This window comes from Spodoptera frugiperda, chromosome 16 (assembly GCF_023101765.2).
Source record: "Spodoptera frugiperda isolate SF20-4 chromosome 16, AGI-APGP_CSIRO_Sfru_2.0, whole genome shotgun sequence".
NCBI lineage: Eukaryota > Metazoa > Arthropoda > Insecta > Lepidoptera > Noctuidae > Spodoptera > Spodoptera frugiperda.
Window position 1 is genome coordinate 8,786,130 of NC_064227.1, and position 24,030 is coordinate 8,810,159.

The 24,030-nt window shown below is 40.7% G+C and overlaps 1 protein-coding gene across 1 annotated transcript in view; it reads left to right on the forward strand.

The window, feature by feature from the left end:
- LOC118280741 (calsyntenin-1) overlaps positions 1-21,009 on the forward strand; it is a 162,117-nt gene extending 141,108 nt beyond the window's left edge. The window contains exons 2-20 of the mRNA XM_050699237.1: positions 398-558; positions 7,572-7,693; positions 8,040-8,251; positions 8,902-9,048; positions 10,705-10,905; positions 11,240-11,320; positions 11,629-11,811; positions 12,196-12,323; positions 12,795-12,975; positions 13,377-13,514; positions 13,828-13,960; positions 14,452-14,648; positions 15,105-15,283; positions 15,773-15,889; positions 16,767-16,877; positions 17,087-17,216; positions 17,491-17,705; positions 18,145-18,250; positions 18,539-21,009. Of these exons, the coding sequence (XP_050555194.1) occupies positions 398-558; positions 7,572-7,693; positions 8,040-8,251; positions 8,902-9,048; positions 10,705-10,905; positions 11,240-11,320; positions 11,629-11,811; positions 12,196-12,323; positions 12,795-12,975; positions 13,377-13,514; positions 13,828-13,960; positions 14,452-14,648; positions 15,105-15,283; positions 15,773-15,889; positions 16,767-16,877; positions 17,087-17,216; positions 17,491-17,705; positions 18,145-18,250; positions 18,539-18,606 (2,810 nt within the window). The 3' untranslated portion in view covers positions 18,607-21,009. The remainder of the gene's footprint in view (positions 1-397; positions 559-7,571; positions 7,694-8,039; positions 8,252-8,901; positions 9,049-10,704; positions 10,906-11,239; positions 11,321-11,628; positions 11,812-12,195; positions 12,324-12,794; positions 12,976-13,376; positions 13,515-13,827; positions 13,961-14,451; positions 14,649-15,104; positions 15,284-15,772; positions 15,890-16,766; positions 16,878-17,086; positions 17,217-17,490; positions 17,706-18,144; positions 18,251-18,538) is intronic.
- Positions 21,010-24,030: the final 3,021 nt, after the last annotated feature.

Genomic DNA, 24,030 nt, shown 5'->3' on the forward strand with positions numbered 1-24,030 from the left:
TGTCCCCAAAATGGGCCCTTACACTGCATCGGATTGTGAGGCGAAGGCCATTTCATTAAAATCAGCGGATAGCCCTCTCCGACGGAGAGGCTAATAGCCTCTTTAACGGTTATAGCCTGTTCCGGAGACAGGCCCTGGTCCTCCGAGCAAATTATTAAATTTTACTACTGAATATTTAATGGCCGACGTTCTCTCGATTGTAACGAAATTAGTTTTTCATTCCAAACTTTTACACGTCTGACGTCTAGCTTCGGATTATAGACTGCCGGTGAACAAAGGAACTGTCATGGCTTCTCACAAATTATAATTTAACGTACGTTGAAGCTTTTTCCAAGATTACCTCCTGTGTAGATGACGGAAATTCCTTGTTTAACTAACGTTTCTTTATTGTTTGCAGACATTCCATACTTGGAGCTGGCAGAGCCGGAGGAGGGCTACCATGGACTGATCAAGGAGAACGAGACCCTGGTAGAGGTGACTCCTGCCATCCGAGCGAGAGGGCCGCTCTGCTCCTTCCTCATACTGAACAACAAGCACCATGGGGAAGCTCCATTCGAGGTGAGTACTTCGACAGCTATCAAAATAACCTGAGTTCTACGGTGAAGTAGTTTTAGTACGTACTTAGTCGCAAGTCAAAGTAGCCGAGCTAATGTGGATGTAGCAAGTACACAGCGGCCACATCGCATTAACCTCTGTACCGCGACACCAGTAAACTCATTAACGCATCCCAATGAAGGATAATCCCGCACTATGCGACGACACGAGCCCACACTAAATCAACGGAAACATTGCGCGCTCTGCTCGTAAACAAGACCCATTTGCAACGTACCGGCGCAGCAATGTAACGCGCGCCACGCCATATAAACTCTCCGTAGTAATAAATGTCGTCCTCTGTATGTAGTTTTATTGTGCACACGATAACTAGAAATGGAAAAAGTTGGGATTGCAAGCAATAAAGTGCATCAATGCAGGTAGTTTGCAATCGCAAATTGTTTAAAAGCTGGCCTCGGCTTTTTTAAAGGTGCGACGCGACGGTAGCAGCGCGGCGCTCGGCGCTCGGCTCGCGGCGAACTGTTGCGAACAAACAACATTGTTGATTGTATGCCGAGCGGTCGAGAATGTTTGCCATTCTGTTCGAAGCTTTAAAACAACTTTTTAATAAACAAATAAAAGTCTCGTGCAATTTTTATATTTTCGTGCGAAGTATTGCAACACTGTTAAAAATGGACGTATCTACCTATTATTTTCGTCAACAAAACCCTGAATAATAACTGGAATAATAAAAATTTTTTGACAAAAAATGAGGAAATTGTTACTTATTCTTGTATGTGCCCCTGCCTAGGGGTGACGTTATCATCATCAAAAATAAAACAAAATTCATTTGCAATTAACCCCTGTGGCAGGAAACAAAACCTGAAAAAACAAAGTCCATTTTAAATGTAATTTCGGTGAGGTTTAGCTGGCAGGTGTCAGGCGTGCCACTCACAGACACACAATTTTATACACCCTGTACTGTTGTTCAGTATTTCAGGAGCGCGCTTTATTTAACCTAGTCTGAACAGTTACATATTTATAAATGTTTATAAATGACATTTCTCATCCACCGCGATGTTTCTAAAATTCTAAATAAAGGAACGGAGTATTTGTGAGCGTATACGCCGCCAGTCTTTACATGATCGCTTGTAAATCTTTGTGTCATCAAATTGTTTTATTTTTCGTGAAATAAAGTTAGTTACGAGTAGTTTTTCGTACGTCGAGTTGTTTAATGTTGTTGTATTTTGTACTTTATAAACTGTCAATCATATCTTTTTTATGGGTTGTTGATAATGAGGACTAGCAGTGGACTCTGGACTTTCTCCACATAATCTCACTTCTGGCAGATGCTTAGGAGATCATAGTTTAGGATCAGATATACCAGAGAGCAATGCGACTAGGTCTCTGTTGAACATGTAGTCAGTTTAACAACAGTACTGAGAATATAGCTAGATAAACAAACTACAATAAAAATAAGGTCCAGCGAACACAATCCGGCAAACGTAACATCATATGAAATGACATGGAGTGCCACTTCCAACGTCCGTAGACGTCGGTTACACAAGTTGCAAGCTGCTGCAGATTGCACCGCAGTATGGCGGCGGCGGAACTTTCTCGAACGTTTCAAGAGCCAATACCTGCAACTTTACATTGTGTAGACCTTACAGTTTCGGCTTTCGAGCACTCCTACAATGCTACCGTGTATTGTAGTGTGGTTACAAAGTCAGCAAGTTTTATGTCTTGTAGTGTTTCGTGTTTAGATCTCACTGATGACAATTTTGTAGTGTCCTTTTAGGATTATAGTCTTTGTAAAATGTAATCTGTTATTTTTTTAATAAGTTATATTTGAAACTGTAATTAAATACAACCATTGTTTATTATGTTTAAAGTTATTTTTGTCCAGTTTCATATCACATCTCATTATAAAGTTTTCATTATAAATAAGGCTATAAGGTACAAATTACTCCCAAAATAGATTAGAAATCCGTAAATTACTATATTAAACAGTCGCATTATACGTGAGTATATGTATAGCTATATGTATTCAAGTATTTATTGCATCCATAATGTACACAGGTGTTGGAAAATACAGTATTTAGTCACAATTATGGACTAACATGTAATATGATGTTAGAACAATATCTAAATCTAAGTGTTTATGCTATTGCACTGAAGGTACAGACAGACAGCAGTGTACGTACTGTATGTGACCACGAGAGGACGCCACGATATATCAACGTCGTGCTAATACAACCTTATTGTCCGCCATGTTTGAGCGCGGTGTTTGGTTTCAGGATCCGGATCCGTAATGTTCTTGATTTAGATGAAATGAGCGAAGGTCCAACTGTTATTGCGCAATCTCGAGGATTTTCTTTGATGGGATAAGGAAGTGGGCGAGTCTATTGTTGTTTGTTAGGCTTTGTGTGTCGTAATAAACTCTGCAACGTGTTGCCGTTTTGTGTTAGAAAAAGTAAAATCGCTAAATAATACCCTGCTGTTAGTATTTGAAGTTTGAATTTCAGCTTGCCGCATATCTATTTTGAACCTAAGTGTCTGATAGTCCTCTTCAATTTTCCTCATTCCACATTTTCGAGAACCTTGTAATAGTTTAGAGATTCTAATTATAACTTAAGATATTAATATGATTTAATAGTGATTAGGTTGGTTGTGATACAAAATAGGTAAATATTTACTAGGTATAATGTACTATGAATTTCCATCACCACGTATCGCGTACTTACTTAATGCTTCGACCCGATATCAAGGAAGATAGTAACCGAACTATAGTAATTAATTACTTAAAAGCATATGAAACATTAATTAAACTGAATACCACCTCGTACCTCGATACCTCCAGTAATTGTAATTACAAGCTGCTTGTTTACCAATAAATGATTAAAGAGCTTCGTCAATATTGTCTAAACGGTAATTAATTTGTGATTGGAAGGGTTGGCCGTAGGGTCAGTTCACCACTTTATCATATTTTGTATCTAAACATGGCGTAGGTAACATTAAATGATTGCTTGTAATCCTCGCAGGGATACACAGAGGTACGAATATACATAGAATATAATATTCACTAGTTATGTTAGACTGTAGTAGCGTATTGTTATCCAGACAATTTACAGTATCAATACCTAGCACGTTACCAGGGCTCCAGTTCGAAGCAGAAGTAAGAACAGGGTGGTTTTTAGTTTGACACTCTCTTTCTCTCGTCTCACCTAAGGTGGGAGAAGTAAAAACAGACAATGTACGGAATCCTTAAAAAAAGGCTGGCAACGCATAAACCCAAGAATCGACAAGTTGACATTCTTTGCTTGGCAGTAATTCTAATGACCATTCGACAAACAAGTCATTCTTTAGCACAATATTTTATCCCCAAATTCACGATAAGTTAATAAACCCACTCATACTACAACACCAACAAAGTACTATAAAACAGTAATATATCAAAGTATTAGCGAATCTATTTTAAGCACTAACTTCGAGACTTGTAAGTTCAGTGATTTACTGCAGCCCCGGTAACCGCGAGGCTGACAGGCAATCGATGCACTGCACGGCATCGAACCCATGTTACCTATGTGTCCTACTTCACTGCCTTGTTAGGTGCGGAGGTGAGGAATGTGTTACATAAGTGAGTGAGTGAGTAGTGGGTTTTCACCTGGGTCTTGATTAATTCAGGTTTATTTTTGGGCGAGGTCATTATTTACTCTCAGTTGAGTCTGTGTTTCATAATGGGTATAACCTGGGTGTCTTCAAAGCCCGAGTGAATAGGTTGCATCATCACTTACCATCAGGCGAGATAGCGGCCAAACGTTGACCCATTAAATGTAAAAAAAAACATGGAGTAAGGATTTATTTCAATAATTCCACATAGGTAATAATTCCACTTATAAAATGTCTAAATTTAGAATTCCGTCAGTTTGTTGGTCAGTGAAACTAGATAAAAATTATCATGAACGAGTTAGAAATCTTTAATACTCCTTCATAGCATTTAAAGTTAAACCATTTGTATATAACCATGGACCCTCACTGACATAAGTCTGTGGTTGTGTGTATACAGCTTACATGGGACTAATAACATAGCTATTGTATTGTGCCTCTCATTGCGTGCCTCCGTAAGAAATAATAAGTATGACGTTTTACGACAAGAGGTCTCCTTACCTCGTTTAATCGAAAGTCGATTATTGACCGTAATTACCGATTCTCGGTATTTTCTCCATACCATTCAATTATCGGAACGATTTACTCGAGATGTGGGTAAAAGGGTTTCTTAGTAAAGATCTTCGTCGTATCTGAGTAAAGTTTGTTCGTTTTAGTTCAATATTTTGGTTGTTTTAATGTCACTGGGGTCAGCAAGACTTCCTCTTTAGGATTAGTTCTTTTTCAATTTAGTAGTTGACTTTATTTTCTTATGAGGGGATCGATGATTGCCAATAATTTACTAAGAATTTCTGCCTAGTTTGTTCATCGTTATTAAATTAGAACAACCTGCAGATCCCTTATATTCGTGTCGGAAATCGAATCCAAACTTAAAACAGCAGACGATGTCACATTCACAGTGCCATTTAACATCTTTCTTTAACTTAACTTTGGCCCAGTTTCCGGATTATTTTTGTGGCCAGGCTCTATAAATCTGTCTCAACGTCGCCGGACGTACCTGCGACCCACATTCACACCGTTCTTAGCCCGCAAACAACACATAATTTATTCCATACATTAATCTCTAAGTTATATAAAACCCAATTGTGTCCCGTACCGCACCGTAACCATGGCAACACATAACAATGCCATTGTCCATTACTGACCGGAATCATTTTCATTAAAGGAGGTACAAATATTTTATGGGAATTATGGCCGGGTCGGATAAGTTTTCTACTTTGTCCGGTCCGGTGGAGTTGATTGGTCGGCGGTACACGGATTGTCCCGGATGGGACGGTATTGGATAGATTGTTGTATCGATACTACTGTATTGTATTGTTCGCTTTTATTTCGTTAAGCTTGATTTATTTAGTACGATTTGTTTGTGAAGATTGTGCCTATGGAGGCGAGATGATGTTTTCCATTTCCCTCAGGATGTTGATGTGTATTCAATAAGATCAGGGAAGTGGTGCCAGTGTGTTACAGGTCGATGATCGTAAGCCGACCGTTTTTTAATGCTCGTGTACAGTCAATAACAAATATTTATATGCAACCTTTTATGATCCAAACTAATAAATCTGCAAAGATATCCAATTTCAAACTAATTTTATTAAACTTTCAGACAATATCAATTATAGTTAGAAAACTGTTTTTGCAATATGATTTTTAAGTTTGAAATACCATGATTCATTTGTTCCAAGCCAACGAGAATTTCTTATGCTGGGGCCACACTAATGGAATATGCCATTGATTTTGAAAACAAATGAACGATTATGAACTTTAAATGTTCGTACAAACATCAATTATCGCTATAATCAAATGGCATATTCCATTAGTGTGGCTCCAGCATTAGATCTTAGATAAAGGTCTAACATTTGTAGTTAACGTATAAGCACGATATTACATAGGTATTATTGCGCCTTCACACCCGCGGTGATAGCGAGAGGTGCACCTAAACAGTTAGTGGCACATTTCGCCATATTTATGTCGCGAGGGTCCCCTGTAATGGTGGACACGATAGCCATGCAGCGTAATATTTTTATTAGTAATACCATAGACGGTTATGTGGTTGTAATGGTAATTTATCCGGCCCAGGGGTCGAAGTGCCCCTCTTTGAGGAGTGGCTAGAGAGGCGCCACGGCGTCCTCACCTACCGCCTGACGCAGGTGCTTACCGGACATGGAAGCTTCGGTAGGTTCCTGTTTCTGATTGGGCGGGAGGAAACGCCCGGGTGTCATCACTGCGAAGACCGCCCGGAGGACACGGTAGAACATACGCTTGCGGTCTGCCCTGCGTGGGCTGAGCACCGCCGTGTCCTCAGGGATGTGGTCGGCGACGGCGCCCTCTCGCGTCCGGCACTGATACAAGCCATGGTGCGGAGCGAGGGGGACTGGGATGCCGTCTCCTCCTTCTGCGAAGCAGTCATGCTAGCTAAGGAGGAGGCGGGGCGCGTGAGAGAACGAACCTCACGCCCCAGCCGTCGCGAGAGACACTCCGGGCGTCGGGGATCGCGCGACGATCTCCGGCCACCGTAAGTGCGGGTCTGCGGACGGTGAGCAAGGGTAGCTCGCCGCCCGACCAGAACCAGACCCGTGCGTGCGGCGCGTCGCGTTCTGCGCGCGCCTCAAAGAGCCATCAGACCACCACAGATGGGGCCCAGTAGGGCTGATGCCTAATCCGGAGCTGCGGACAACTTAGCGGGTTTACCGGGGCTCCGGCTCGACGGGCAGGAGTAGGAACGGGGTGGTTTTTAGTCAGTAAGAGTCTGACACTCCCTCTCGCCTCGCCCAAGGCGGGAGAAGTCATTGGATGATTTTCCACCCTCAAAAAAAAAAAAAAAAAAAAAAAAAGGGGTCGGAGTGACTGCAGATCAGCAGTCGTAGTTGCTGTTTACAGTATTTATGCCGATGTAGACTCAATTCTTTATAGAATATACGAATATTAAGTTTATTACCCATATACTATAAAAAGATGTCCCCATTGGTCAAAAGTCAAAAAGTCAAAATCATTTATTTCAAATAGACCAGGAAGGCACTTTTGAACGTCAAAGCAAATATAATAATATTAATAACGTCTGTCTGTCGGTCAGTCCTCTAGTGAAGCTATTTGCTCGTTCCAAAGTGTAGATTCCTATGGAGAAGAACGAGCAAGAAACTCCACAGGTTACTCTTTTTCAATCAGATTTACAATACAATTCTTGGTTACATTGTTTCGATTGTTTCAATTATGTGAGAACAATGTAAAACTAATATTCAGTCAAAGCGAAAGAAAAAGAAAATAACCTGGAGTGTTTGAATGAATCCAATAAACTCAAAAATGGATTTTCATACGGTTTACGTTAGCAGATAGTTTTAGTTCATAGAAAAGCTTTTAAATATGTCTTATGCTTGTTCCAGATAATGGTGATAGATGAGAACGAGGCTCGGCTGCGCGTGCGCTACCCGCTCAACTGCGAGAAGCGCCGCAACTACAAGTTTGACATCGCAGCCGTCGGGTGCGACGGTTCTTACTCAAACACGTATGTAACATCGATACAATATGTTGATTTCAAAATACGGCCTACTCTTGTGAACCATTCCAGAAGATCTCTACTAGTTTCAAGCAACACCACGGCCGGGTCTACTCAGGAGTAGTCTGCAGTATCATGACTTTTTTTTAAGGGGAGGAACATCATCCAGAAACTATTGTTTTTCTTGGATGGTTTATGAGATTAAGACGTTAATTCTCACCTCACTAAAACAGTCACCATCAGCAACTATAAGGGGATACAGGATCCTCTAATTAGACCAGCTCCGAAGGCATCTTCCAACACCCCCACAACACCTGTCTAAATACCATCCCCTAACCAATTCCTTCCCCCACAGGGTACCAGTCCACATAACGGTGACGGACGTGAACGAGTTCGCGCCGGTGTTCAGCCAGGCCGCCTACGTGAAGGCGGTGGACGAGGGCCGCGTCTACGACGAGATTCTGCGCGTCGAGGCCGTCGACCGGGACTGCACGCCGCGCTACGGGGACGTCTGCAAGTACGAGATCCTCACCGACCGCAGCCAGCCCTTCACTATTGACAATGAAGGTCAGTACGAGACTTGGGAGTGTTTCTTGGTGTTTTCCAACCGATACCATGAACAAAATAACACTTTCACATGTCAATATCTAAAAGAACTAGATGAGGCAGGCATTTCCTATCGGCCTACTAAAAGAAATGCCGAAACAAATTCAGAGGTTCATAGTCTCTTTTAAAGTCCAGACAAATCAAATAGAGAATAATGTGAGAGAACCGTGCAAGTTGATTGTGCAGTGGTCTTTAGAGGAACACAATATGTATAAAATGAGCGTAACGCTATCTTTTTAAGCTTAATTTGTCATCTGTTAAAAGTGAAATAGAAACAAAGTAATATTCCTTTCTTTGTCTCCCTTTTAAATTGATGCCTCGTTGCTCATGTGCCTGGACTCTTGGAATACATCGCGTTCCATGGTGTTACTGCTCTTTTTATTTGGTCGCTACTCTCTACATATTACCATCGATCTTGTCTCATCTAGTTATTTAAGAGATTTGACATGTAAAAGAGTTACATTGTAACCTATTTGGAAAAATAAATATCATTTATGTCTCACTTGCAGGAGTTATAGTGGTTGGCAATAATTGATGAATTATTGGTCTAAGATCTGATCTTTATGCGAATAGATCTTAATTGATTATTACACGTAACTCTGTGTGTCCAGGTGTGATCCGCAACACCGAAGCCCTGGACTACGAGAAGTCGCACAACCACATTCTGTCGGTGGTGGCGTACGACTGCGGCATGATGCAGTCCGCGCCCGTCATGGTCACCATCAAGGTCAACAAGCCCTGCAGGGCTGGATGGAAGGGTGAGTACACCACCATACTTACCTACTTATTTTATAAGGAGTGATGGTAGGCGTTAATTATGTGTGAATACCTAGAGTTATTCGTTCCGAGGTTCTTAGGTACTCTACATACAAATATGTAGTTATTTTCCGCATTCATGTCACACCGGTTTGCTCGCATACTGGTTTTAATGTAGTTTATATTAGATGGGTCGACGTTTGACCACTATCTCGTCTGGTGGTAAATGATGAAGCGGCCTACGGAGCATGTCTGCCCATGAGCAATCGATTCGCTCGGTACTATTAAGAAGGGAATTAAGGATTTTTGTTTTTACTGGAACAAGCAGACATTTTTGGAATAATGATTAACTTTATACGTTACTTTCTAAATTACATTTAGAGCAATAAAACTACAATTAGTTTGACAAACAAATGTTATTCACATTGACAACAACAACAAAATAGTAACAAATGCCTCCTTACCGCGGCACTACAGAATTTCACCCGGAACCCGGCCACTCTATTCAACAACAACATGACAACACGACAGACCGACAAACTATACATTAAGTAAACCTAGTTAAATAATTGATGTCCCGCCGGCCCGCCCGGCCCGCGGCGGGATTACTGCGGGATTATTATAATGAACTGTAATCGGACGGCCGGGGCATTGCGATATTTATTCATTACCAAGACGCCGCCATATTGATAGGACAAGAAAACGTGCAGACTGCGGACTGATTTACAACTCTATTTTTATTAGTATACAGTTTAAAATCTATTTGTATACTGCAAAAGTAATCGTACAAATTGATTTACAACTTTATACTCATTGTTATAAAGTCGTAAATCTATTAAAGAAATTAAATAAGCGTGTACGTTGATGTGCTGTCATCTGCACAGAAATTATTCACAACTTGTATTTATATTTTCCTTTGTATATTTAATTGAAAGTTTTGTCAAAGAAACAGTTTATTTAAATGAATAGAAATGTATAATTGTGTTTCAATCGCACTTTGTATAGTTTATAAAGTAATATTTGTGTGGACAAAAGAAATTATTTTGGCCACACTGCGATAAACAGCTGAAGTTTAGAATTATACTAGCCGTTAACCGATCGGTCGTTGCGGATCATTGCGGGTTCAATTACGGCGTAGGACAACGCTTTTATTATCTGATAGAATGGGTATCTAATGGTAATGTCATTCAGGAACTGAATGGAAAATGTTTTTTACGTTTTTAAACACAATCGTCAGATCTAATTCTGTTAGGACGATTTTTGTTAACGTTTTATGACCCTTGATGCAGAATTGCAGATACTTCTTTATTGTATTGTCATTTGTTTTTTTGAACCTTTTTTTCTTGACTGATTGCCGCTGACTAGTGACACAAGTAAACTGACTGAAACATGTAAAATATCACAATGATAACCAACTACTAACGTACTACACTATGATAACTAACGTAAATACTTTGTCGAATTCGTCACTGACTCTTGGTTTGCCAGTAGGCTAGAAGGCAGGTATCATCAACTCTTTTAAGCCTTTAACTGCCATTAAAAAACTGATGAAGGCAAATCCTCCACTCCACTAACGTAGGTCACCGATGACCCCCGTGGCAGTTAACGTGTTAAATGTATCACACAGCCGTACTTTATTTGTAATGTATGTGTTCCAGGGGTGGCGGAGCGCGTGGACTACGCGCCGGGGTCGGGCCCGCTGGCGCTGTTCCCGGCGGCGCGGCTGGACACGTGCCAGTCGGACGAGCGCTGCCCCGGCGTCACGCGCATCCAGGCCGCCGTCTCGCTGCAGGCCTCGCGCGCCGGCAGCGGCTGCGACCGGGACACCTACTCGCTGCACTCGCAGCGGACCATTTGCGGTCTGTGGCTTCTTGATATCAAGTGCATTGGAGGGTTCTCACTACTACCTAGTGTCTCTATTATTGGGAGGATAAAGTTCACAGAATATGAGGAGGAGGTTGTGATGAGAAAACTGATAGACTCCACAGTTAATAAAGACCAGGGTCTTTATTGTGTAGAAGCACTCTGCGGTTTTCAAACCTGGAGATTGTGATAAGCTCCTCTTATGTGAAAGCGTCCACTTGTGGACTAGCACAGACTGTTGATGTTGATTTTGTTGAATTGTCTCCGTAAAACAATAATGATCATCTTTTGATGCGAGAACTAATACGTTGTGTACTTTTATGTTTCCAGGACTTGACCCGAAAACGATCGACCTCCTGCCCAGCCCCGGAGTAGGAAACGAATGGGCGAAATCCCTGAAACCAGACTCAGGTTAGTAGCTCTTTTATTACACTTGCAATCTAGGACACTTTATTCTATTGGATATCTAATTTAATATACTAGACAATAATTTCCTCTAATATCAGAACTTAAGACTGGATATTTACTATGTTTATTTATGTCTATGAGTTTCCGATATTTCGGCATTGTTGCAAGCGCCATGATCACGGATGAACTCAAATAATTTAGATATAGATTTTAACCATGATCGTCCCACTGCAGGGCAAAGGCCTGCCAAATAATTTACTCTAGTCAAAATATATCATACATTTTTCTAACTCCTCATGTTACCGTTGCAGGACGCGACGGCGAGCAGATGTTCGAGTTCGACGGCGAGACGACGGCGGCCATCGTGCCGGAGTCAGTACTCCCGCACGGGCTGGCCAGCACCTTCAGCATCTCCACGTGGATGCGCCACGCGCCACCCCCCGACAACGACAAGCACCGCAAGGAACACGTGCTCTGTCTCGCTGATGACCACAGTTAGTATCTCTTTGGTGATCACTACATAGTACAAAGCAAAGTCGCTTTATCTATCCCTATGTCCCTTTGTATGCTTCAATCTTTAAAATCACGCAACGGATTTTGATGAAATAAAAAAAGTATTTTTTAATTGATAGAGTGATTCAAGAGGAAGGTTTATATGTATAATACATGCATAATATATCGCCATTGAAACCCATGCGAAGCTGGCGGGTCGCTAGTATTGTAGGTATACTTGTTATTCTTTCCATATGTATGGGAATTGATCATATATAACAGCAACCGATCTTATTTACATAATATCTCTCACTACACAAATAAAGGTAGCTGTCTGAATTGACCTCTTATTTCGCACCGATTACAAATGATGTTGTTCCGTCCAGAAATGAACCGCCACCACTACGCGCTGTTCGTCCGCAACTGTCGGCTGATCCTGCTGCTGCGCCGCGACTTCGGCGAGGGAGACCTCAACATCTTCAGACCCGCCGAGTGGAGGTGGAAGCTGCCTGAGGTACTGATATTATGATAGTTTGAAGTACTATTGTATGTCGTCATGTAAAACTCTGTAATGTACTGATACTATAGCTACACCGATTACCTTCGGTAATGACAGTGTTTAGGTGTTTACCTGTAGGTTCAGCATGTCATAGTTTTGAATCTCAGTATTTATCGCATTGTTCTAAATAAAACTATCATCACTGGTCCAAAGTTCTCCTTGGAAAATGTTTAAAGTAATTAATTCGACACAATATCTAAGCATATAACCCCTAAAGCTGATTAGCTCTCGTAAAATAAACTTGTAAGGAAATTATTTACTCTTCTAGGAAACTATTTTATATGTACTGTTGGGGAAATGATATGAAAACAGAAATGTATGATATGACAATATCTGTGGTGAGGACTGACAGAAAGCATAATGCGCAGACCCCAAATAACCTTACATAAGGATAAAATAAGATGGCTCCATGTCTGCATGTCGTAGGTATGCGACAACGAGTGGCACCACTACGCGGTGAACGTGCGCTTCCCGAACGTGGAGCTGTTCGTGGACGGGGAGCCGTACCGCGCGCCCGACGCCAAGGGGCCCGAGGTCATCGACGACTGGCCCCTGCACCCCGCGCACGGGGTCAACACCACGCTCGTCATCGGGGCCTGCTGGCAAGGTATACACTGGATACCTTGTAGATATGTATCATTATCATATATGTATCACAAAAGGATTATTGTACGAATCGCAATGTCATACAATAATAAAATTACTTCTTTTTTTGTGTGTGATTCAATGAAGGTCATCCTTCTAACTTAGCACGATTGCATCAAAGTTTGTGAATTTCTTTGTGAGGCTATGTCCTTACAGTTTACTCCTAAGGCTCTGTTTACGTAGACACGGCGCGTCGCGCGTCCATCTTACATTGCTCGTAATGTTTGTGTTTGCGCAACTGATGTCGCGATTTGCGGAAACAATATACCACGAACCGCTGTAAATGAGTCCTAAGAGTGATTGTAACTTAACCATAAGATCCATTGATTTCCCTTTATACAATTTGATAATTATTTGACCCAGGCACGGAGAGCGACATGAAGCACCACCTGCGCGGGTGGCTGGCGGGGCTGGGCGTGGCGCGCGGCGCCGTGCAGCCCCCGCGGGCCCTCGCCTGCCTCGCGCACTGCCGGGAGGGACTCAGCCTCGCACCCGACCTATGTACGTATGCACTACTACACTGCCGTTACACTAACTATGTTTCAATTACATACAGTATACATTTTTCGAGAATACTCAACTAGTTTCAAGCCCAACTTCCCAGGCTAGCTTGAAACTAGTCGAGCGTCATAATCATGAGCATCAAGTAAAACTAAAGACGACTTTTCGTTCCATTTCCTTCCATTCTGAGAGTCTGTGGTAGGATTACATCTAGAACTAGTCAGACTATATATACCTGTAAAACTCTTCATAAATCTTGTCACATTATTTACCACACAATGTATGTAAGTTTATTGTTATTGTTGTGTTGTAGACCTGAAGTCAGTGTCGGTGGAGGGCGACGGCGTGGCGGACGTGGAGACGCTGCTGCGGCGCGTGGCGTACGGGGACGCGCGCGCATTCCCCACGCCCGGCCGCAGGAACGTACACGTCGCCACCACCATCACGTACGTACTTACTTACCACGTTATGTTTTCATGATATCAACTAATTTAGGATAAAATAAACAGTGAAACGAATACATTATTTTTTTTTTTTTAATCTAAATGATTCTTGAAAATTTTATATTTTTGGTGCAAAGAAATATAAAACACTAGCTACTTCCGCGCGGTTTCACCCGCTCTGCTTAGCTCCTATTGGTCATAGCGTGATGTTTTTTAGTCTATAGCCTTCCTCGATAAATGCACTATTCAACACAAAAAGAATTATTCAAATCGGACCAGTAGTTCCGGAGATTAGCGCGTTCAAACAAACAAACTCTTTAGCTTTATAAAGTATTAGTATTAGTATTAGTATTAGTATAGATTACATTCATTATGCAATTCAATAGTGGGTAAATTCATAAAGTGATCTTCCAATATAAACGTTAAAGAAGGTATGAACATTATTTATATATTATACAAATCATTATCCCTAACGTACTTGTGTCCGTGTACAGCTGCGACAACGGGCGCATGATCAAGGCCCGTCCCGCGGAGTCGTACATCATGGTGCTGGCGCCGCAGACGCCGTCCATCCTGCTGAACGGCAGCGAGGACCTGGCGCGGGACTACACGCACTTCCGCACCGGACTCACTGTCTTCCCCGACCTCGCCGTCAGGGTGCTCTCGGGGGGGAACGGACATCCCATGGCTGGTGCGTATTGCTTTCTGATTAATTTAAACTGTGTTATGTTATTTATAATAAGTACGATAGTGCGTTCGTGCGTGAATGTATAACAATAAGAAGGTCAATAAATGGTCTATCTTATCAATCTATCATAGTTTCTGAAATGAGATTCTTTCTTCCGTCTAAAAAATTAAAATTAGTAACTGACCTTAACCCTAAATCACTGGATCGATCTCCGTTTTTGAGAGATATAAGGATTTGGATTGAGATAGTACGAAGGTCATTAAGTATAATGACCGTAGACTTCTTGTATCTAGTGCAATATAATAATAAAAAATACACTACTACTTCAATCAAATAATTTTTAATTACGTATGATGTTCATCGTATTTCATTGAAGGGGTAAATACTGAAACATTCAATATACAAAACAAAAGAATCTCAATGTGTTACTGACCTGTATGCCCCCCCCCCCTCCCCCAGAGGCGAGCCAGAAGTTGGACTCGTGCGTGGTGTCGGTGTACCCGGCGCTGAACCCGGACCACGAGGCGCTGGCGCTGCGCGACGTGGCCGAGCTGCCGCTGCGGTACGACATCCGCGCCGCCGTCACAAGGGACGGCGTCATACTCACCGGGGCCGATACTGTGCACAACTACCAGAAGGTATACTACTAGGGACTTGGACATTATTTGCTACCTCTGCTCTTTCCGTAGGGCCTAAAGGACTGTACTACATAATTATTTAAAAGGATCTGGGCAATGCACACTCTCATGTTTGATAAATCTCGATGTCCAACCCGTCTGTTAAGCGTGGAGATTATTCCCTGATATAGAGAGAAGGATGAAAGTTGTTGATAAAGTTGTAGAGACAAAATACTCGTCGTAAATCAATATTTCAATTACGACTCATCTTTAAAGACTGGAGAAAAAGTACTGTACAATTTGTAAATTGGACTTTTTAAGAAAAATGTCTTCTAGAAAACTTCTCCACCGTCATAATATCGTACATAAATGTACATGGATTATTCAAATCTGACCAATACTTCTGGAGATCAGCGCGATTGAACAAATAAACTCTTAAGCTTTAAGTATATATTAGTACAGATTTATTTTAGTATTTAGTATAAATAACCAACGTATTACCATGCCCAGGTCCTCCGCGACATAATCTACAGCAACAAGAAGCCGGCCTACTACCTCAACCGCGTGTTCAAGCTCACCTGCTCCGAGCTCAACGGACGGTTCACCAGCAACGAGTACGTGCAGACGGTACGTACACTGCATTATACATCTTATTATCTAAGCAATAGGAGCGATAATACTACAGCAACAGAAGCCGGCCTACTACCTCAACCGCGTGTTCAAGCTCACCTGCTCCGAGCTCAACGGACGGTTCACCAGCAACGAGTACGTGCAGACGGTACGTACACTGCATTATACATCTTATTATTTAAGCAATAAAGGCGATAATACTATGCTATGAATCATGGCTACAGAATACCAAAGTTTCCTGAGACTCTAAAAAGTCTGGTCCCCCATAATGGCAAGCTACCATAAAAGGCCCAATTCCCCCTTCCCAATCTTCCCAATCCCTGATTCCCGAACAACTACCCTTAAATTCCTAACTCCCAAAAATCCGGCAACGCTCTTGTAACGCCTCTGGTGTTTCAAGTCAACGGACGGTCCATGGGCGGCGGCGATTGCTTACCATCAGGTAATACGTCTGCTCGATTACCGGCGTGTTTCAGCAAAAAAAAAAACAAAAAAAAGGATGCATATAGTAGTATCATCCTCTGAAGGAGAATGCAAATTTTGGTCCCACCTTCCAATAGCCATGAGTGTTACATCATTGCATAGGCAATTTTGAGCTGAATAATAGTTACTATGGCGTCAAGTTCCAAATCTAAGTCCGTTCAGAGTTCTAGATGTGTAGTCTTTTCCAGATTTCATAGAAATTCTGGCATCCTCATTTTCCAATCACCTGTCTGTGATCCTCAAGTTTGTTACCAAGCGTGGAGATGAGGGCAGACGCTTTACTTTCATAAAGAGAAAAGGAACACCTTTATTCAGTATTGAATGTCTTCTGTCTTATAATAAAAATGATATTTTTACTAATTACAATATTGTTTCCATGTAAATGTTTCAGTTGACAGTAGTGCACCCGCACATGTCTGGTGCCAGCGAGGCGGGGCTGGCGCGGGAGATGCACCCCAGTGGCATGGCAGACAAGATGGACGCCGTCGCACGGGACAAACAGGTTCGTCTTACTAATGTAATCTAGTTTCAACCATCAGGTCAAACCTCTTGCCTAATTTCCAAAAGTTACTTAGGAACATTTGTGTTCAACGATCATCCGGTTCCAATTTAAATGAAAAAAAATCTAAAAGTGTTTAAATAAAATATCATGTTTTCATCTGGTACCAGTAGAAGTGTTGTGTATATTATTTAATGTTGACTGTCCCCCAGTGGGAGCACTTGCACCACGGGTCGCACGTGGTGTCCCCGCGCGTGTACGCGGCGCACGCGCAGCGCGACGGACACTCCGCGGAGGTACCCACGCCCCGGCTCATCGACCTGCGGGACCATCAGCCCACCAGTGCGTATTGTGTTACACTACTATTGTATTGTCTCACTGTTTATACTCTAATTAATTGGTCAGTAAGCTCTCACCTTGGAATTGTTATTTTACTTTAATGTTTCTTTTTTAGAAGTTAAATTGAACTTTTTAATTTTTGAAGTAATTGTTGTTTACACTGTTATTATATTTATTTTGATTTTTATTGTCTGAAATACAAGACGGATTTGTCATTATTCTCTACAAAATAATTATTAATATCATAAATAAATACAATTATGTTCCGTTTCCGTAGACCACGTGGCGCTGCTGATAGGCGTGGTGTCGATGGGCGTGCTGGTGGTAGTGGGGGGCGTGGCCCTCGCCCGCGCCCGCGCCTCTCGCGCGCGCCCCCGCGCCCCGCGCACCCCCCGCGCCCCGCCTGCCCTCCATGCACTGCGCCCCCGCGGGGACACGGAGATGGCCTGGGATGACTCCGCCCTCACCATCACTGTCAACCCCATGGAAGAGGTAAAGCACATAATTCACTGTATTACTGAATTAAACTTACCAAAACGGTCGGGTCACTTGTCTAGATATAATTTACATTTTAGTCGAATAATATTGAATCTCTTGGTTATTTTCATATATTTTTTGGATCAGCATTGAATATTCCAAATACCAGCCACGGCATTTTTTATGGTGTAGGGTAACATACGATAAGCTACCTGATAGTAAGCAAACAGCGCCGCCCATAGACATCTGCAACACTATAGGATGGACAAAACCTTGCCAGTCTTTTAGGGATTCCGAATTTGGGATGAATTAACAGGATTGAGTACCCGGTTACGTCACTCATACGACAAAATACTACGCACTCGTAGTTTCACGCCGACTATCTGTAAAGTAGGAAGTATGTAATTCCTCATATGTATAAGTTTGATAATAACCCGATACACGTGCCCCGCAGTCGGTCCCGTCGTGCGCGACGCACGCGGGCGCGGACAGCTCGGACGGCGAGTCGTGCTCCGACACAGACTCCGAACACCACGACTCCTCCGACGACGACGACGAAGGTAAACCACTGCACCACTACATGTACTATATACTATTGATTGAAATTCTACTCTATGACAATGGTGTACAGTCGAAAATCTCTATCTCGATACGTACTGACATAGGACCATAGTTACATATGACCCACGTCTCTGTAAAAAAATAATATTTTCATGGTCAGAGTCATGTATTCTAAAATAGAAATTGTAAAGAGGTCAACAATAAGATGTCCAATGTTAAACTTTTGGTTAAATTTTGTCCAAAATTATTTTATACATATTAATAATGTTCTTATTTCCTTTGTACAGTGATGCCAGGCAAGGAGCACAAATACAGAAACATCAGCCAACTGGAGTGGGACAATAGCACGATGTAATGCGCACGCGCAGCCCCCATACACACACATACACGCTACGTCATCTGCGATGTTTCCATACACGACACTCGGTACAAACATACTTCTCAACTACACAATAAATAACTCTAGAGATATCTAAATAGAGTCGATTTTACAGTGAAAGAACATAAATGTTTAGAAGTGTATTTGTACTAGGACTTTTTGTTTCGTTTGCAATCCATTGCGCTCGTCCAACCGTCATATCAACAGCAATGTCTTGTATACAGCGCAATGGATTGTGAAGTTTCTTTTTCTATCGCTAAGGTGTATTCTATGATGAACGAAATCAATTTTTCTGAAGAAACGGAAAGTGAAAATAAAGATGGATAATGAAATTGGCAACTAAACAGACCCGAGTCTTCAATCAAATTGTTTTTGTGGTCGTATTTCTAAAGTAAGATATAAGATGGCAGCTTTCTTCTACGATATATTCTAACGAATATTCTAAGGAAGTCGTAGTCGAGGTACGCCGGACGTACTTAATGTATTAATGTATAGCCCAGTCTGGGACACTGTCTATATTCTTTGTTATTTCTCCGTGTATAGGAACATCGCAACTCGAAACAAAGCGAGATATTCAGTACATTTCGGAAACGGAATTGATTTGAACCCGCGTCAGTCGGTTATCGTACCTACGTAGTTATAATATGGAAGCTTTCGGCACAAACACACGCGTGGCACAAGACTTCGTATGTCGTCGCGAGCCGTGCGCGGGACGACACGACACGACATTTGTTGCCGGGGGACTGACAGCTGCACTTTGAGATTATTTTTTACATTTATTGAGATTATTGGAACACGAAAATCTAGTTGAACGACTCGAATATACAATTTGGCAACCACAGATTTTCCCCAGCTGTCAATCTACTGTCAACAGATGTACCGTGACGACACTGCGCGTGCGTCGCTCCCTGACATCGCTCGCGACAACATACATTTTATTTGTAGTCTATTCTAAGGTCTTTAAAAAATGATCATATCAAATTTATACGTAAAACGAAATATTATTTTGACTCCTCGCTTGCTTTCGTAGAAGGAAATATGTCGTTGTTCTAAATATAGAGCTCTTACACTTTTTCTATTCGTTTCTACACTTAAGACAAATGAAAAAAAAAACTGTATGTATTAAATCGTAGTCGTTGTAATTTCGTATGGAATCGGTCATAAGAGGATAATTAGTATGTAAGCGTCAGATACTATGATTGTATATTATTGGATACATAAGGTAACGTGCGCTTCTCTGGTCCAACGTTTCAGTTGCAGGGGGGACACGGGGCTCCCCCTCGTGTCCCCGCCGTCGTCCGCATTTAGTTTAGTACAAGGGAAAAAGTCGCATTTATTTTACGGTACAAACGCTTCGTGATTACCCATGTGTGTAGGTTTTAAAATATTTGTCTTTCGACAAAAAATGTCCAACACTTAACCCTTTACGAGCTTCTCGACAAAATCGGCTTAAATGTATATTAGGCACAGAGTTATTTGAGAAATAAATAGATGTACGATATTATACACATTATACAGATGGTATCGAGTTAGGATCAGCTACTATATAATGAACTATATTAATTATATATATATTTTGAATGCGTTAAGGGATTTTTACTAACAATTAGGTACTAAGTGGCTATGTGTTAGTGACGCTCGCGACCTCTGGCGGATGGCAAACGAAGACGTCGTGTAGACCTAAGTATAGGTAGGATCTGTTCTATGTTCTGTCCTGCTCGCACGCGCGGCGCCCGCCTCGCTCTGTCTCTCTCGGACGTTGCATATCAAGGACCGTTTGCCATATTAGCATAGATGTGTGTAAGAAGGACTGTAAGCAATGTTGTGGACATAATCATCGGTGTAACTGTAGTGACGTCACGTGCTGTTTCTCTTCCTTGTGTTGGCGCGTGGGTCCCGGACCCGCCGCCGGGGCAGCGGCCGCCTGGCCGGCACTTGTTGACTTTCTAAATTATTTCGTTAGTAGATGAACAATTTTAGTGCCATTTTTTATTTCGTACAACGATTTGTTTCGCCGGACAGTTGCTCGCTGCCCCCTGTATAGTTTGTTGATGTCCACCTGACAACCGTCCAGTCCCCCCCCCCCCCTCCCCCTACTAGTAAGATCTGAACAGTTCGAGTGTTGACTCGTAAATCCGCACAAAGCAATCCCCCCAGTTCCCCCTCCATCCCCCCATCGTCCCCCACACGCCGTGTGTCCCGAACTATACCTGAGGTAGCTACATTATTTTCTTTCGTTTTAACTTTTTACTATTTTATTGTAATACAGTTTTTATTTTTTCTTTTTGTATTATCTCGGTATTATTACTATATAATTAGGGAACTTCTTTGATGTATGAATTATTATATTTTAGCTAAAAATAAAGTTGGTTTAAAATATTTACTGGTGTTTTATTTCATGTTTACATTCCTATGCTTGTAAATTCTTACCTTGGATTCATGGAATTAAAATATTGAAGTACTTTATCCAAATTAACACTTACTACCGAGTGCGGAAGAAGAAGACAGAAGTAAGAAGTAGTAGTACTAAGTTAGCACTTCGACTACACAGATAGCGCAATGGCTGGGCAACTGGCTGCTGCGCAACTTATTGCGGGTTCAATTCCCATAATTTAGGTGTGATGTGGAACTAAGAAAGATAGGTCACATTCTTGATTTGAGATTTAACACAGCGCCATCTAGTTTCAGTTGACGGCGTGTGAGTAGATATCTCTATCATGCCAGCTCCCGTAATACGCAAATATAAAGTGACATAGCGTCACAGTTACAATCACTGTCTGCCAACAGATGTCGTTACTGGTCGGCACAATTTAGAAATGAATGCTACAATCCTGCTGGTTTCAATTACTTTAACCTTTTGAACGCCAATGGCATGTATAGATGTCATGCGCAAGCGTGCCCTGTGCGCCACCGACATCTATAGATGCCAAGAAACAGATCACAGAGAAAAACAAAATAAACACATTAAATCATTACTTTCACGTGTTTTATTGATGTATCTTAAGAACTGAATACCCAGTTATTACATAATTGTACACAGTGAACAAAATTGCAATATAGTTATTCTAATATTTGATTGATAAAAACAACTTAAATATCGGCTAAAAAAGAATGTTCTCTCGCGCCAATGGCATGTATACATGCCTACTAGTGATGTAGTGTAATTCAAGTAATATTAAAACTTCAGCTAAATGACTCGGTAATTTTTTGTAATAACTATTAAAAAGTATATATATAACCTTAGTCTCTGAGAAAAAAGGTAAATATACTATATTTTAAACTGAAAAATTCTTGGGTATAATAGCATATTTACTATATTTTCAATATTATCGACATTCCCTTTTCGCCAATCATGCGCATCCCTAGCATACTACCGATATGCAATCCCTTCTGCGCCATTGACATGTATAGATGTCGGACTCGTGACGTCGTAAGCGCGTGCCGTGTTTTTAAATGCGGGGAAGTTGCAAAAAATATTTTATCGAGTACCTACATTATAATTGCTATTTATTTATTAAATTTTTGTTATTGATAATAATTATAGATAATATACAATTTAGTTTTAAATTTTACAATTCCAAGACTGTTAGTGAGCATAATGTTTTATAGGTACAATTGTTGATTTTTATATATTTTTAAGTTTCACGTAACCTTTTTCAATTACAAGGCTGTTAATGAGCATAATAAATAAATACGATTGTTGATTTTTTATATTTTTAAGTTTCATGTGACATTTTACAAATACAAGGCTGATATTGAGCATAATAATTATACACAATTGTTGATTTTTTATATATTTTTAAGTTTCACGTGACGGTTTCAATTACAAGGCTGTTAATGAGCATAATAAATAAATACGATTGTTGATTTTTTATATTTTTAAGTTTCATGTGACATTTTACAAATACAAGGCAACTATTTTAAGAATATGAAAGTGTATAAATAATATCACTAAAATCTGTACCTATTTAGCAGTTTTCAAATTTGATTACCTAATACATAAATGAACTCGATAAGTTACATTATTCAGCTACATCCCTAATCATAAACGAGAGATTTAAAAAAAATGGATAGTTGCCCGCGCCATTGGCATGTATACATGCCAATGGCGCGTAACTGATAGATAATAGTGCTGTAACTTGCTGCAATTTTATATGTATTTTTGTGTCTCAAAAGGCTGATATTTTATTGATAGTTGCTATTAATGTGGTCTTAAGTTTATTACAGTGGGAGATTAGGTTAAATAAATATTCTTTTTATGTTATAAGCAGTTTATTCAAAAAAAAATTCAGACGAAAATTATTACTCACTTTGGTTTATCGATAACATTTTGGAATCCCTAATATTTTCAAGGTTATTTCGTTGAATTTGTGGCTTGGCGTGGAGGGCACAGCGAAGCGTTTATGCTCTGGCGGTCAAAAGGTTAAAACTACTTTACTTGAGTACTCACAATTGAGACAACGGTTTATTCATATAAAATGCATAATATTTGAAGTAAAAGAGCACCAACACAATCATTATATTTTTAATATTTACTTAGTAGGAAATATGAATTGCCCATGTCTAAATAAGAAACTGCTTTTTCATTGATTTAGTAAAGACACTTAATTAAAATACTTGTAATATACCAATTAATAACAAGGTTTATTATTTAAGTAGGTTTGTAGGCCAGGAAGGAACAACAGAAATTACCATTTTAAGTTATAATGTGTATTAAATCACCTGCTACTTTCTGCACTACATTTAGGTTGACTGAGAGACAATTTCCAAGGCATTATGTTCGCCCATACAAGTTGTTTGTATTAAATGAAATAAATAAATAAGATAGTTTTTAAACCATACCCTTACATCTCTTAACTCTGCTATAGAAAGTTTAATTAGCATCAATCTTGATTGTAATACAATCATACTAAAAATGTTACTAGGTATACTAGTTTGTAGTTCAGAAACCTAGAATATGGCATGTGTAGATCCTAGGTAATATTTCTTTATCATCAACCTATTCATGAGAGACCACCGCTGACTGGACTCTTTTATAAAGGAGGAGAATACTTATACCATAATCTTCACGTTTGGCTTGGATTGGAGATCACAGTTTTAAAGGACCAGGTTTATCAGAGAGCGCTGCCCATGTCTCCATTGAATACACAGTCCTCTGGTCGGCTCTTCTTATGACACCCGCGTGAAGAGTAAGGGGTGTTCCCTTACTCTTCCTGCTAGTGTCATATTCAGTCGTCGTCACAATAAAATTATAACTATTTCTACTGTGAGTATATTTTTTCTTTAAGTCCCAATTTCTTTCTTTCCCTTCTCGTAATCACTTTGCCAATTTTATTGAATTAAAGATATTTTTGTAAACCGACTTTATATTATTTTTACCTTAATAAAAAGAATTACTTG